The 16,482-nt window shown below is 50.9% G+C and overlaps 1 protein-coding gene across 1 annotated transcript in view; it reads left to right on the top strand.

Annotated features, from left to right (window-relative positions):
- The window catches only part of TRAPPC9 (trafficking protein particle complex subunit 9), a 478,436-nt gene that overhangs the window by 42,558 nt on the left and 419,396 nt on the right, over positions 1-16,482 (top strand). Inside the window, exon 7 of the mRNA XM_059395212.1 lies at positions 14,606-14,822. Within this exon, the coding sequence (XP_059251195.1) occupies positions 14,606-14,822 (217 nt within the window). The remainder of the gene's footprint in view (positions 1-14,605; positions 14,823-16,482) is intronic.

The following is a 16,482-nucleotide window of genomic DNA, read 5'->3' as shown; positions in this document are numbered from 1 at the left end:
AGGGTGGTCAGCCGGCTTGCGCCCACGGCCTGCCCTGCCCCTTAGGGGCTGCGGGACCTGCGGCCTGGAGGGTGGTCAGGGTGGTCAGCCAGCTTGTGCCCACGGCCTGCCCTGCCCCTTAGGGGCTGCGGGACCTGCGGCCTGGAGGGTGGTCAGCCGGCTTGCGCCCACGGCCTGCCCTGCCCCTTAGGGGCTGCGGGACCTGCGGCACGGTCGCCGTGTCCCTTTCGCCGTGTCTCGGTGTGAGGACTGCTAGAATAGCGAGCCGCCCGGCCGCGGGGAGGATTGCTTCAGATGAGCTGCGCTTGTCCAGGACTGTCGTGGTGTCTGCCCTGTGGCAGCTCTGCCCGGGTCACTGTCAGGTGGGGGGCGGGGCACCGAGAAGGCCCGAAGCCATGGGACGGCAGGCCGTGTGCTTGGGGCAGGGGAGGGCCTGGGAGGACCCGAGGCCCTAACACTCCCGGGGGCCGGGATGCACGTCTTTCATTTTTTATTATTTTTAAAATGTTTTCATTTATGTATTTAAGAGAGAGATAGTGAGAGAGTGAGCCCAGAGGGAGAGTGAGAAGGAGCAGCGACCCCTGCGGAGCGGAGGGCCTGGTGCGGGGTTCGATCATGACCTGAGCTAAAGGCAGATGCTAACCGACTGTGCCACCCAGGTGCCCCCTCATTTTTATTTTTTTTATAAAAAATTGTTTTTTGAGGTTTAATTTGAATTTTGTTCGTTAACATACAATGCAGTATTGGTTTCTGGAGCAGAGTGTTGTGATTCATTCCTCGCTTGTAACACCAGGTCACAGCAAGTGCTCTCCTCAGTACCCATCCCCCGTCCAGCCCACCCCCTCCATCAACCCTCAGTTTGTTCTCTGTACTTAAGAGTTTCTTTTTGTAAGGTTTTATTTATTTATGTGACACAGAGAGAGAGACGGAGCAAGCGCACAAGCAGGGGGAGCAGCCGGCAGAGGGAGAAGCGGCTCCCCAAGGAGCAGGGAGCCCGATGCGGGGCTCGAGCCCAGGATCCCGGGATCATGACCTGAGCCAAAGGCAGACGCTTCACCGACCGAGCCCCCCAGGCGCCCTGTCTTTAAGAGTTTCTTATGATTTGCTTCACTCTCTCTTTTTTCTCCCTTCCCTTATGTTCATCTGTTTCCTTTCTCGAACCTACATCTGAGTGAAACCCTGCGGCGTTTGCTTCCTCTGACCGGCTTCCTTCCCTCCGCACAACACTCTCTAGCTCCATCCACCTCACTGCAGATGGCAGGTTTCATTCTTTCCGACGGCTGCGTGGTGCTCCGCTTAGATGCGCGCCGCACCTTCTTTACCCGTTCACTGCTCGAGGGGCGTCTGGCTCTTTCCGCGGTCGGACTGCTGTGGGCCCTGCGGTGCAGGTGCCCGTTTGGATCACTGTGTTCGTATCCTTTGGATAAAGACCTAATAATGCGGTTGTTGGGTCGTAGGGTAGCTCTGTTTAACTTGTTGAGGACCCTCCATGCTGTTTTCCAGAGCGGCTGCACCAGCTCGCATTCCCACCAGCAGTGTAGGAGGGTTCCCTTTCTCCGCATCCTTGCCAACACCTGGCATTTCCTGACTGGTTAATTTTAGCCATTCTGACTGCTGTGAGGTGGGATCTCACTGTGGTTTTGATTTGTATTTCCCTGATGCCGAGTGATGGGGAGCACTTTTTCATGTGTCTGTTGGCCGTCTGGATGTCTTCTCTGCAGAAATGTCTCTTCATGTTCTCTGCCCATTTCTTAACTGGACTTTCTGTTTTTTGGCTATAGAGTTTGATAAGTTCTCTATAGATTTTGGATACTAGCCCTTTATCTGATAAGACATTTGCAAAGATCTTTTCCCATTCCGAAGGTTCCCTTTTAGTGTCGTTGGCCGTTTCCTTTGCTGTGCAGAACATTTTTATCTTATTGAAGTCCCAATAGTTCATTTTTGCTTTTGTTTCCCTTGCCTCTGGCGACATGTCTGGCAAGAAGTTGCTGCGTCTGAGGTCACAGAGGTTGCTGCCTGTGTTCTCCTCTAGGATGTGGATGGTTTCCTGCCTCACATTTAAGTCTTTTATCCAGTTTGAGTTGATTTTTGAAGTATCGCAATCTTTTACAGAAAAACTACTTTTGCAGGAAATGGTAGGTGACAATTAGAGCAAGTGATAGTAAGAAACTCTTTGAAAAGCTTGGCGAAGCCCTGCACCCCGCACCGAGCGTGCACGGCAGGAGCACGTGCTTCCCAGCACTGGCGCTGCCGCAGCCCCGGGGGTCACGAGCGAGCCGGGACGTTTAAGATTCTCCCGACTAGAAGCTGTGGCCTCGTTGTCTCTGGTTCATTTTCTCTTCAGAGCCATTTAAATTGTGTGCGGGCTGCTCTGTGCAGTTCCGAGTAGCCTCTTAAGACTTCTTGCTGCAGTTCCTTAATGAAGCCGTTGCTAGGGAAGCCCAGCAAAAGCTGGTAGATATGCGCACGGTAATTGTGACCTCGGACTGTGTGTCAAATGCAGCTCCGAATTGGAGCAATGGGGGGGATCCAGGAAAGGCTCTTTACAGTAGAGGGGGGACGTGTAAAGATACAGCGTAGGTAAGGCCGAGATGTGTCAGTCCCGGCGGCAGGGCACCCGGCTGTCAGGGCGGCTGTGGGGAGGTCATGGTCCCGGCAAGAAAGAAATGGTTGTGTGGGGAGGCAGGGAAGTCGCGTTCCTCACTGAGAAGGGGAGGAGGAGAGGGGACGGAGAAATGTCTGGTTGAGCAAGGTAGGGCGTGCGTGTGTGCAGGGACGGAAGGAAATCTCCAGGCGGGAAGTCAGGGCTGTAGAGAAGCCGGCAGGGGGCAGGGGCAGCGGGACCGATGGGGTTGCTGTGCCACCAGCTGGGCTTCAGGGGAGGAGCTGCCCCCCTGCTGCGGGGTCTGGCCCAGCCCTGGCGTTGGACCTGGTGCCGCGAGGGGAGGGGGTGCTGAGAGCAGGCGCCCCACGCAGCCCCGCTCGTGCGGCGCTCCGGGGGGGGGGGCTGTTCGGGACTGACCGCGTGGGGATGTGCGGGGCGACGCTGCTGCGGGGGCATCTCTGCATCTCGGGGGCACCGGGGCCCTCGGAGCTCGTGGTCTGTTCGTCCTGCCTCAGCTGTCGGAGTGAGGGTCGCCCTGACAGAAGCACGTCTCCGCCGCCGCTCGCCTTTTCCTGACGCCCGCCCCGCGCCCCTCTTGTTCCATCCCAGGTTCTCCCCATCCTCGCTGTCATCTTGCTGTTGTTGCTGTTGCTCAGTTGGGTTTAAAACGTTGATTTAGGTGATTTTTTAGAATGGGGTAGAATGTAACTAAATACATAACCAGAATCACAGACGCTTACTGCCTTTGGGAATTCTAAGCTGCTTACCCCAGGAGCTCCTGCAAACGGGGACTGGATCTTAAAGTGACGCGTCTTCGGTAACGGGGCTTGGTCATGCAGCCGGAGGCCAGAGCTGGGGCCGCGTCTCAGCGGTCCCCGTAGTCGCCGGGCCAAGCACGCTTGTGGGAGAGCGGGTCCCACGGGACGTGTCTAGGCCACATTTGCTCGTTCCGTCGTCAGTTGATGGCAGCTGGGTCGTTTTTACCTTTGGGTGTTTCTGAATAAAGCTACTGTGAACACCGACGTGTACATGTTTGTGAGGACACACGTTTCCAGTTCTATTGGGTGTGCATACCTAGGGGGGGACTTGCTGGGTCATCCCGTGGCTCCGTGTCTGACCTGCGGAATCAGCAGACTGTTCTCCCGAGCAGCCGCACCGTCATGTGGACGGCAGCGTGTGGAAGTCCCCACAGCTCCCATCCCCTTGGATGCCTTCTGCTGTCCATGCTCTCATCATGACCGTCCTGCTGGGTGTGAGCGGTCTCATGCCGGGGTCAGTCTTCATCCCTGACGGCTGATGATGACGCGCTTATTGGCCACGCATGTAAATTCTTTGCCAATTTTTAAATCGGGTTTTGTTTTCTTTTTATTGTTCTGTTGTAAAAGTTTGTCATATATCCTGGATACTAGTCTCTTATCAGATACACACTTTGCAAAAATGTTCTCCCTTTCTGCTGGGTGGTCATCTCCCTTTCTTGATGATGTCCTTTGCAGCACAGAAGTTTTTAATTTTAATGAAGTCCGTTTATCGATTGTTTCTCTGATCACTCATGGTTTTACTATTGTGTCATGGAAAACAGAGCCGAAGCCAATGTCAGAAAGTTTTATTGTTTCCTTGTAGGAAGTTCCTAGGATTGGTTTGTTCCTTTAGGTCTTTGATCCATTTTGAGTTGATTTTCATCATGTGCAGATGGGTTCAAGTTCCTCGGTGGAAGGCAGAGACCCCGCTGTCCCAGCACTGCTCACTGTGCACACACTCCTCCCACTGACTGGTCTCGGCATCCTTGTGGCAAACGCTGAAGGTTTGATTTTTAATTCTGTTCCATTGATTTATATCCGTTCTCACGTAAGGACCGTATTGACTTGCTTCGGCAGCTTCATGGTAAGCTGCGAAGTCGGGAAGTGTGAGTCCTCAAACGCTGCTCTTCTTTTTCAAGATTGTGTTGCCTATTCCGGGTCCCTTGAGCTTCTCTGTGAGTTTTGGGGTCCACGTGTCAGTTCCTCCAAAGAAGCAAGCTGGGATTTTGATCAGGATTGGGAAGAATGTGTAGGTCACTTGGGGAGTTTTGATGTCTCGGTACTGTCAGTACTGTCTTCCGTCCCAGGAGCCTGAGGTGTCTTCCCTGCACGGTCTCTTCCAGCGATCTCTTACTGCTCTCAGTGTACAAGTCTCACTCATTTTTGTTAAATGTATCCCATTATCGCGTTCTTTTTCATGCTGTTGTAAATGAAAAGGCCGAGCTTCTCGTGTAGCACTGACGTGGGTATTCCTCGTGGGAGTCACAGTGGGTCCCAGACCCAGAGTTGTTAGGTGACTCCGTTCGCAGCGGTCTCTCTCTCTCTCCCCATTTGGTTAACGAGAACCCCAGATTCAGGTTGTGCTACCCGGACACTTCCGTGAGAGGGAGAAATCAGACCCTGGGTAGGGCACAGGTGATACTGGGAGCTTGTTCAGGATGGATTCATCTTAATTTCATTAAAACCATCCGTTTGGGTGTCGTCTGTCAGATGCTCTAAGTCAGGTGTGCGGAGCAGCCGGGCTGTCCGTTTCACAATGCACTTCTCGCGGGAGCGCTGTGCTCGAAGCCTCATTCGGGTGACTCTTGGGCAGAGGCTCATGAGTCATGTTTAGGGAGCTTGGCTACTCAGCCCTTGTGTCTGTTACGTAACCGGGGCTGTGGAGAATGAGGTGCAGTCCCTCACGCTGGTGTTGCTGCACTTATGACTGGAGGCACCGGTATGGTCTAGCCTGTGCGGCACGCCCCGCTCCGGGGAGCTCAGCGAGCACTGCCTCTGTCGTCTGTTGAAACAGAGCCAAGAGCACTGGCGGAGCTTCAGTGAAGGCATGTCTTACAGAGCAAGACTGAGGCTCGTCCTCTGGAAGCCGTTTCCGAGAGTTGGTGTGGGCCCCGCATGGTGAGGGTGTCGGTAGGGTCCTGTTTGCTTGAGAGTTACCAGGCATGGCAGCCCTGCCGGGAGCCCAGGGCTGTACAGAATTCAGCTTCCGGTCCAGGGGCATGGCGAGCGGGCAGCCCCAGGGAGGGAGCGAGCGTGGCTGCGCAGAGGCCAAGGCCCATGGGGTCGGGAGGTGGCCGGCCGCACGCGGTCTCCCTCAGGCTTTTTCCTAAGGGCGGTCTCTGATACTGGGCGTCCAGGGCAGTAAAGGGCCGGTCTTCTGGCAGCCTGTGGAAGGCTGGGCAGATGGTGATGGGATGGCGCAGAGGAGGCGGCTCTGCGGTTTGGCATCAGTGGGCCGTCGTCCTAGCTGTGCCGCTGAGTAGCTGTGGGACTCGCACGGTCACTGAGGGAAATTTCTCCAGTCAGCTGGATCGCTCATGCCCTGACTTCCCAGGATTGCGGTGAAGTTTAGTGAGAGGACAGCTCTGCGGCGGGCAGCAGGGTACCCGGCTCGGCACTTGTGCTCCCGAGCAGCTCTCAGGGAGGCGGACCTGATGGGGCTTGGCCACTGATCCCGGATGAGGGCGGCCAGAGTCAGCTGTGTGCAGGTGGCGGGTGATGTGCCTTCAGAGCATCTCAGTCGAGTGTCACAGGTGAGCAGGATTGTACAGCTGTGGTGCTCACCAAGGAGGTGTGTCCCCGAGCTGAGCATTTTCGTAAAATGTTTGATCCTGAGGACCTGCAGTACTGATCCCTGAAAGTGAAGACATGAAGTGACCAGTATTATCTTTTCTGTTGCTGAAACTCCTTTTTTTTTTTTTAATATTTTATTTATTTATTTGACAGACAGAGATCACAAATAGGCACAGAGGCAGGCAGAGAGAGAGGGGGAAGCAGGCTCCCTGCTAAGCAGAGAGCCCGGTGTGGGGCTCAATCCCGGGACCCTGAGACCATGACCTGAGCCGAAGGCAGGCACCCCCCCCCCTTTTTTCTCTTTTTAAAGATTTTATTTGTTTTAGAGAGAGGGAGAGAGAAAGACAGTGTGTGCCCACTTGAGGGGTGAGGGGCATAGGGTAAGGAAGAAGCAGACTCCCAGTGAGGAGCCCAGTGTGGGGCTTGATCCCAGGACTCTGGGATCATGACCTGAGCCAAAGGTAGACAGTTAACCTACTGAGCCACCCAGGCGCCCCTTAATTATTTTTTTAAATTAAAAAATATCTGTTAGGGGCTCCTGGGTAGCTCAGTGGGTTAAGCCTCTGCCTTCGGCTCAGGTCAATGATCCCAGGGTTCTGGAATCAAGCCCCGCATTGGGCTCTCTGCTCAGTGGGGAGCCTGCTTCCCCCTCTCTCTGCCTGCCTCTCTGCCTACCTGTGATCTCTCTCTCTCTCTCTCAAATAAATAAATAAAATCTTAAAAAATATATATATCTGTTAGTAGGAAAAAATATTAAATAATGCATAAGTTCAGAAGATAACTAGTGTATCTTCTGTTTTGGTAGTATCATGGACTAGCAGCTCTCAATAACCCTCTTTGCTTGTGTTCCTTAAAAATGCTGATTAAGGGGCACCTGGGTGGCTCAGTTGGTTGAGCATCTGCTTTTGGCTCAGGTCATGGTCCCGGCATCCTGGGATCAAGCCCCACATCAGGAGCTGTGCTCAGCGTGAAGCCTGCTTCTCCCTCTCCCTGTGCTCCTCCCCACTGTTCACTCTCACTCCTGCTCTCTCTCTCATGTAAGTAAAATCTTTAAAAAAAATGCTGATTAAGAATTAAAACTTTTTCCCTTAGTTTTTCAAAATGTGTAACAGCAAAGTAAGAGGAAATCCTCAGGGGCCAAACCAACTAGAAAGCACAAATCCTGGAAGGGAAGTGAGCCTCGGAAGCCAGCATATGCCATCTAGCTCTGGGAACACAGTTTCAGTGGCCCACCTGGTGGAGCAGGAGGCTAACCTTCGGCCTGCCCCCACTGTGAATTGGATGGCAGACCCGTATGTACAGCCAGGACCTCCCCCAAGCCATGTTTAATGAAAGGGGAAACTAGGAAAAAATCCCATACCTCAAAGCAAGAAAATAAGGAATCTCAGAATCTTACTGGAAGGAAAAGGCAACCTGAACTGAGGATTTAATTTAAAGTGTCCTGGCCTGAGAGTGAGCACAAACTCCTGGCACAAATATATAAATCCTCCTGGAATGAGAAATTGTGTTTTGAATGAATCAATAAATAGTCAATACAAAAAGGTCCTCAGATGGTTTTGAATCAGGATGTTGGATTATAACATACCAACACTGCCTTTCTCCCAAGGTCTCATTCAAATACCCTTTTTTTTTTTTTAAAGATTTTATTTATTTATTTGACAGACAGAGATCACAAGTAGGCAGAGAGGCAGGCAGAGAGAGAGGGGGAAGCAGGCTCCCCGCTGAGCAGAGAACCCGATATAGGGCTCGGTCCCGGGACCCTGAGATCATGACCTGAGCAGAGGCTTAACCCCCTGAGCCACCCAGGTGCCCCATCAAATACCTTCCTTAATACCCATCACTCAGCTGCCCTGTTGCCCCCACCCCCTACCCCTCTGAAACCTCAGATTGTTTCCTGGAGTCCAGAGCCTCTCACGGTTCATCTCCCCCTCTGATTTCCCCCTTCAGTATGTCTGGTCTTACTGAGTTGACTTTCAACTGCAGGCTCCATGACTTGTCATTGGAGAGAATAGATTTTATGGAGAATATACTTAAAAAACGTGGGGGCTCTTTTTGCTAAGAAAGATGTAGTCAAGGTTTGTGTAGCCTTCACAATACACCCAAGCTTGCTTACTTACTAAACCCGAAGATGGTAAAAGTAGGCAGCACTTTGTGAGGCCAGAGGCGTTGGTCTCTGTGGTCATCCAAGAAGGAACCCGAGGGGGCCAGGAGGTCGGTCCGGCTTTGACTGTGCTGACGCTTGCAGTTGGTGTGCTGACCAGGGTGCCGATTGTTGGTCAAGTTTGGTCTCTCGTGAGTGATCGTCAGGGTGTCGAGCACATGCTGTGTGCACTGGCTCTGGGAGCCCCAGGTACCCGACTGAGCCTGCGGGCACAGCTGCCCCTCCGTCATCCATCCCGCCGCCCATCTTCTCGGGCGCTGGGAACTCAGCGAGTGACTCCTTGTTGGCTTGTCTCTCTCCATGACCTTGTCAGCCATCGAGGGACCAGGTCTTATGTAACTTCTTGTTTTGTTTTTAATCCTTTCCTTCTGAATGATTAAAACCCAAAATGGATCCAGCTACGTTAGTAGGTGCTTTTTAGAGAAAGGTCCTTGGTACAAACCTGGTAGCCCTGCTTTGGGATGTAGGGAAGAGAGTTATATTCTTTCCTTTCCAAACTGTTTGGACACACGTATATGGAAATTTATGTAGTTTTGAATATATATTTTCTCACTATATAATTATGGTAGAAATACCTGTGGATAAAAACAGAATGTGTTTTGCACACTTGGGAATGCACAGTCTTCCGCAGTTCTCTGCCCTGCTATTTCGCGGTTGTTGCCGGTTGCCATCACCAGGCCATCTACGGTGACTGCCACGGCCGTGCTCTTCAGGTCACTGCCAGTGCCCATGTTTGAGAAGCCTAAACGCCAGGGAGGCATTTTCGGGAGCATCTCTGGCTGGCTAGTTTTGGATTAATACTGGTGACATCAAAGCCACTAATTAAGAGTGGTATTTCCTATTTCTTGAATACTCATTGGGGGCTTTAAGCTATGCTAACTGGACGTATTATTTCGTTTAGTCTTTTCAACAATCATGATTAGATTTAAATAATTTAAATAATTTTCTATTAATTTTTTATTATCCCCGTAAATAATTTGGAACATGCCAAAGCTAGTAATGCAGGTCTGGGACTGGCACTTGGGTCTTTCGATGCTGTGTCTGTACTGTTCTTCCAGAAAGCCAGGAGACTCTCTAGTCTGAATTTCCTGATAATATTACTGCTTTGTTTCTAAAGGAAAAAAGTACATTTGAACTTAACTTTCCAGTTGGAAAAGGAATAGTGAGTTAACATTTGAGTTCCTCAGAGTCTAGCTTATGAGTAAAGCTACCTGTCTTGCGTAGTCTGTGAGTTACTTTCCGCAGGAGCTTCATGTAGATGTCTGTGCCCTTGTGGGCTCCGCCTTCATAGCTGTACAGCCTGTTGAAACATTAGAACAAAGATGTGTTGATTAATACTCCCTAGGAGGGCAGCGGATCGGAAATGAGTTTGGGGATTTGATTTCATTTCAAGATTTTGTGAAGATCTTGGCCTAAAATTTTGCCTGGGACTCTTTTGTATTCCCAAATTCCTGTGCTGTGGATGTCTATGCTGACCCAGTGGGGCTTTGTCCTGAGGCTCATAGGGCCCATGGCCAATGAGGAGCTTTTCAGTTAAATGTTCTCCTGGGGCCCTGAAGCAGTGGTGCCCAAGATTCTTCCTTTAAGGATCTCGCCTGGGGCTTGGAGCATTAGCAGTTCTACTTATAATGTAGTTTTTGTCATTTGGTTTCTCCTTATGTTCAAATGACAGAAGAAGAATGGAAGAATGTGTGACTGATCAGAGTATCCCAGTCTTTCATCTTCAGTAGTGTCCACGAAAGTATCAGTGGGAACTCTGATGGGTTGGAGGCCAAGGCTTGTAATCTTTATTTTAGATGGTGACCTTGTTGAGGGTACTGACTATGATCACTAATATTTTTACCTTCCCCAGTATCTTTTCCTATATTTAAAATCAAAGTGTACAGTTGAAGTTCTGGGAGTTCCCAAGTATGTGAGAAAAGCATCAAGTACTCCTGCCTTTCCCGTGTGGACCTCCTCAGCCCTCTGCTCATGAAGGTGTCTCATGGCACTGGAATCTCTCTGCAGCCAGCACTATGCAAGATTTACTATGTACAGATCCTAGACCTAATAATAAACGTTCTATAAGAAAACATAGGAAAATACGTTCGGGACTTTGGAGTAAACAGAAGTCCCTTAGGCAAGGGCACAGAAAACATTAACCTAATAGAAAAATAAATTGAGCTACTTTACAGTTGATAAATTGAGCTCCTTCACAATTTCTGCCTATCCAAAGACTTCTTTTGGAAAATAAATGGACAACAGACTGGGAAAATATGACGTTAAGAATATTTCAAGGACTCCTATGACTCAGTAATAAGACAAATGACCTAATTTAAGAAATGACCAGAAGATTTCAACAAATGCTTTATAATGGAAGATACAGAATCATATGAAAAAATGTCTAATTTCATTAGTTATTGGGTAAATGCAAATTAAAGACCCCAGAATGGCTAAAATGGAGAAGACTGATAACATCAAATGTTGATGAGCATGTGGAGCAAGAGGAATTCTCGAACATTACTGGTGTGAGTGTGAAGTGAAGCTTCCACTTTAGAAGATAGAGGGCACATGCCCCAGCACAATTAAGGCCATGTGTGACACATCCACAATGAATATCATAGTCATTGGAAAGCTGAAAGCTTTTCCACTAAGATCGGGAGCAAGACAAAGATGTCCACTGTTACCACTTTCATTCAGTGTAGCATTAGAAGTGCTAGCCACAGCAGTCACACAGGAAAAGAAATAAAGAGCATCCACATTTGTAAGGAAGAAGTAAAGCTGTCACTGTTTGCAGATGGCATGATACTACAGAGAGAAGACCGTTAAGCTGCCCGCAGAGACTAGTAGAACCAATAGCCAAATTCAGTGAGGTTGTGGGATGTAAAGTCAAAATATAGCAATCTCTTGTGTATCTGTACATTAACAGTGAAATAACAGAAAGAAGATGAAGTAAACAATCCCATTTACAGTTGCATCAGAAGAATAAAATACCTGGGAATAAACTTAACCAAGAAGTGAAAGACCTGCACTCTGGAAACTGTAAGACACTGGTGAACGAAACTGAAGACGCCACAAATGTACAGAGAGAAATTCCATGCTCACGGGTTGGAAGAATTAATATTGCTAAAATGTCTGTACTGCCGGAGTGATGAACAGATTCAAAGCTGTTCCTGTCAAAATATCAATAGTATTTTTCTGAGAAGTAGAACAAAAAAAATCCTAAAATTTGTTTGGAACCACAAAAGAATAGCCGAAGCTATCCCAAGAAAAAAAGAACAAAGCTGGAGGTATCACAACCCTGAATTCAGACTATCCTATGAAACTATAGGAATCAGAACAGTATGGTACTGGCACGAAAACTGACACATAGATTAATGGGACGGGATAGGGATCCCATTGTACGGTCAACAATTACATGATCAATTAATCTGTGACAAAGGAGGCCACAATATACAATGGAGGAAAGACAGTATCTTCCATAAATGGTGTGGGGAAAGTGGACAGCTAGCTACATGCAGAAGAATGAAACGGACCACATTCTCATACACCATAAACATGAATAAATTAAAAGTGGATTAAAGACCCAGATGTGAGACAGGAAGCCGTGAAACTCCTAGATGAGAACATGGGTAGTTATCTCCCGGACATCAGCCTTAGCAACGCTTTTCTGGATCTGTCTCCCCAGGCAAGGGAAGCAAAAACACATAAACCGTTGTGACTACCCCGAAATAAAAGGTTTTGCACAGCAAAGGAAACCATGAAGAAAACACAAAGGCCACCCTTTGTGAATGGGAGGAGTTATTTGTTAATGACATATCTAACAAAGGGGTAATATGCAAAACATATAAAGAATTCATATAACCTAAAACCCCCAAACCCCAAACAATATGATTAAAAAAGGGGCAGAGGACCTAGATAGACATTTTTCCAGAGGTGTCCAGATGGCCGTCAGATGTGTGGACAGGTGCTCAGCATCACCAGTCATCAGGGAGATACAAACCTCCAACAGGAGGAGATGCCCCACCCACATCACCCAAGGAGCTGCCCCTCACACCTGTCAGAATGGCTGTTATCAAGAAGAAGAGATAAGTGTTGGCAGGGACGTGGAGAGAAAGGAACCTCATACACGGCTGGCAGGAATGCAGACTGGTACAGCCACTGTGGGAAACAGCAGGGAGGGTCCTCCAAAAACAAAATCTGGAGCAAACATACGACACAGGAATTCTACTTCTGGATATTTAAATGAAGAAAGTGAAAATGTTAATTTGGAAAGATATGTGCAGCTGTGTTTACAGCAGCATTATTTACGAAGCCACCTTATGGAAGAGGCCCTAGTGTCTGTCCATAGACACACACACACTGGACTATTACTCAGCCACAAAAAGGATGAGATCTCGCCGTTTGCAATGACGTGGGTGGACCGAGAGGGTGTGATGCTCAGTGAGGTAAGCCAGAGACAAGCGCCGTGTGATCTCGCTCATTGTGGAGTCTCAGACGCAAAGCAAATGAGCAAACAGTAACGAGAGAGACAGACTCATAAATTCGGAGAATAAGCTAGTGGTTGCGGCTGCGGGGTGCGCGAGACCCGTGAAGGGGACAGGGGGGTGCAGAATTCCAGTCCCAGAGTGAGTGCGCCACGGGTGACTGGGACCGCGTAGGCGATGTCGTCCGCGATGCTGTGTCGCTGTGAGGTGCCGGAGGGCAACGGCACTTAACACGGTGAGCACTTGAGAATGTCCAGAATTGTCAGACCACGACCTTGTACACAGACTGGTGTGATGTGTCAACTACACTTCAATTAAAAAGCCAATAATACCAAAGATGATGCTCCCACTTGAGGAAATGTCTGGTGGTCCTGCGGCCGGGCGGGGACAGGGATTGAACATGAACAGGGACGACGCAGGGAGAGAGCCGGCATGGAGCACTCCAGAAAGCCCGTGGGGATTTAGGGAGGGGAGAGGCAGCTCACAGCGGCGAGCACGAAGAGCGGCGTCGGGGAGCGGCGGAGAGCCGGGTGCGGCGGAGGGGAGACGTGGGAGCCGCCTGCTTGTCTTCTGCCCGGAATGCCCTTGCCTGCCTGACTCTGTCGTCCCCGTCTCAAGGAGCGTCCGCCCGTGTCGGTTTCATCACGAGGAGGCCCCCATGGACAGGTGGTGACAGAACGGGAAACACGCACCCGCGTTGTCCCATTCGGCTGGCTCACGGGGCAGCGGGCCTGGAGTTGCAAAGGCAGATGGCCGGGCCAGGGAAGGTTCTGGGCTGCTGGGTGTAGTGCTGAAGGGTTTGCCCGTTGTGACGGGCTCTGAGCTGTGCTCGGGGGACACCAGCCTGCTGGCTGCCGGCACGTGGATTACAGAAGGCCTAGAAAGTGGGTATGAAAGCCATTTAGAGTCACCTTTCGGGGGAGAGGGCCCACTGGAGGCCGTGGAGAAGGGGAGTTGAACGCTGGCTGGCGGGACTTCTAGGCTGCGGGTCTGTGCCCACAGAGGTCTCTGGGCAGCTGACCCTGCCCGGGCCAGCAGCTGGGAGGAAGCCCAGTGGAGGCTGGGGCGGCCCCCCTCACCAGGGAGCTATCGCGCGGTGGGGGTGCGTGTGGTAAGGGGGTCAGCCCCCCCCGCCCCCAGCTCTGGGCTGCTCTCTGACTCGGTGCTGTGTGGTTTTGTGTACATGTTGCTTCCTCTCTGAGCTTCCTTGTCTGTGAGCCGGGCTGACGTTAGTTGGTGGCCCTGTTGTGATGACAGAGTAGGGCCATCACATCAGTGGCCCTGAAGACACAGAAGCGTTATCACTATGTCACGGGTCATGGAGGGAACTCAGTCAGGTCAGGGACGAGGGAAAACCGTGAGCATGAAGGCTCAAGTCCAAGTTAGGTGCTGTGATTGTTGATGGGTCACATGGCTCCGTCCTGTCTCTGTTTCAAGCACTTTTGTCCTCGATGGAAGTCCCTGCCCAAACCCTAGCGTCTAGGTGAGCTGTCGTTCGTTTTCTTTTATGAAGGAGCTTAAGGCAGATGTCACGTGGTATGTAGCAAGTGCCTTTGTTCCCGAGAAGACAGGCCTTCCTAGCGAGGAACGGGCGACTTTGGGAGTTACGTGTTATGCGGCTCCCATGCTTTTCCTGGGAGTGTCGCATGGCGCACGGTCCAGGCCTGACCTCTCCTCAGTGTTTCATCCTGTCTCTGTTGGATGAAAAAAGTTTTTTTTTTTTTTTTTTTTTTTAAATGTGTGTCCTTTCTCAAAAGCTTTTATCTTCCTGTCCGTGCTTCAGCTTTCTGAGGAAGAGAAAATCCAGCGATACAGCATCCTGTCCGAGCTCTACGAGCTGATCGGCTTCCATCGGAAGTCTGCGTTTTTCAAGCGCGTGGCCGCTATGCAGTGCGTGGCCCCGAGCATCTCGGAGCCGGGCTGGAGGGCCTGCTACAAGCTCCTCCTGGAGACGCTTCCCGGCTACAGCCTGTCGCTGGACCCCAAAGACTTCAGCAAAGGTAACGACGGTCTCCTGGCTGGGACGGAGATGTTGCTCGTGCGCCGTTCGAGCCCTTCCTCTCCCAGCAGACGCTGTGGTCGGCACTGCGGTTCAAGGGTACGGAGCCCATCCTGCCCCTGGGTACTTAGAGTACAGTCACACCAAAAAGGAGCGGCGCTTTGCTTGGGGGCTGGCATCCTTTCGCCGGTCCCTCTGCAGTCCCTGCTGCTGGCAGTTGGAGTTAAGCGCAGGAGTAGGACAAGCTGTACACACCTGTGGGATTTACATTCAGAAGGCTCAGCGTTGTTGGTGGAAGAGACGCTGTGCTGCGGAGGTGGGCGTGAGCTCCCTTCCGCCGCCTTCCAGAGGTTTCTGGGAGGAGGCGGTGTTCGGGAAGAGGGCAGAGTTTTTGGAGCAATCACACGGTCGCTCTGTGGAGAGAGGGTAATGGGTATTTTAAAAGTTTCCGGTTGCATGGGAAGTGGAGTCCCCATTTACTGGGCCTCGGGGAGACTGGAGGCAAGGCCCCACTTGCTCTCCAGGTCCTTCTTTCGGTGTCCTGGGGATGTAACTCTGAGCTGGCTCCGGAGCCAACGCCGGCGCACCCGAGAGTCCAGAGTCCAGGCTGGCTTCTCGGCCGCTCTTCCCCGCCCCTCCTTGTGTGGCTGCCAGCCGTCCTTGGGGTCTCGGCTGGGTGTCACTTCTGTAGAGCCGTCCCCCGTGGCCCCTCAGCCTATATGGACCCCTTTATTCTTCCCCTCTCTCCTTCCTCCCTTCCGTCCTTTCTTTTTTAGAGATAGTATTTATTTGGGGGGGGAGGGGCAGAGGGAGAGCAAGAGAGAGAATCCCAAGCAGGCCCCATGCCCCGCATGGAACCCAGTGTGGGGCTCCATCCCACAACCCTGAGATCATGACCTGAGCCAAAACCAAGACTCTGAGCCACCCAAGCATCCCTTATTTTTCCTCCTTCATTGAATCCTGCTGTTCTTCTTAGGGCACCCCCATACTCTGCAAGTGCATCTAGAAATCACCTGGGGTTGGGCACCTAGTGGCTCAGTGGGTTGAGCATCCGGCTCTTGACTTTGGCTCAGGTCGTGATCTCGGGTCGTGAGATCGAGCCCCATGTTGGGCTCTGTGCTGGGTGTGGAGCCTGCTTAAAACAAATCAGTTGGGGTGATGATGTAACACCTGCCTCCCACGCCAGCCTGTGTGCCTGTGAGAGCAGAGCCCCTGACTCTCCCTGTGGCCCCAGGGGGCGCGTGGCAGGCGTCCTAGGGGACACGTGTCACGTAGGACTGAACCCTAATGAGCAGCTATAGCCACTTGGGTTACCACTTGTTGAATAGAATTTCTTAGTTTTAATTTTTAAAACAGATGAAAAAAGTGTTTTTTCTGGAAAGTAGAACAAGCACATCTTCAAGTGATTTGGTACTTTTCACTTAGCCTTCTGTTTTGCCTTTGTTTTGTGAAAGACGTGAGATCAAATAAAATACAAATGATAAATGTTGACTGGCTATATTTTTTTTAAAAGATTTTATTTATTTATTTGACAGACAGAGATCTCAAGTAGGCAGAGAGGCAGGCAGAGAGAGAGGAAGGGAAGCAGGCTCCCCTCTGAGCAGAGAGCCCGATGTGGGGCTCGATCCCAGGACCCTGGGATCATAACCTGAGCCAAAGGC

This window comes from Mustela nigripes, chromosome 3 (assembly GCF_022355385.1).
Source record: "Mustela nigripes isolate SB6536 chromosome 3, MUSNIG.SB6536, whole genome shotgun sequence".
NCBI classification, from domain to species: Eukaryota; Metazoa; Chordata; class Mammalia; order Carnivora; family Mustelidae; genus Mustela; species Mustela nigripes.
The sequence above is the reverse complement of the archived record's forward strand: the minus strand, read 5'-3'. Positions and strand labels throughout refer to the sequence as shown.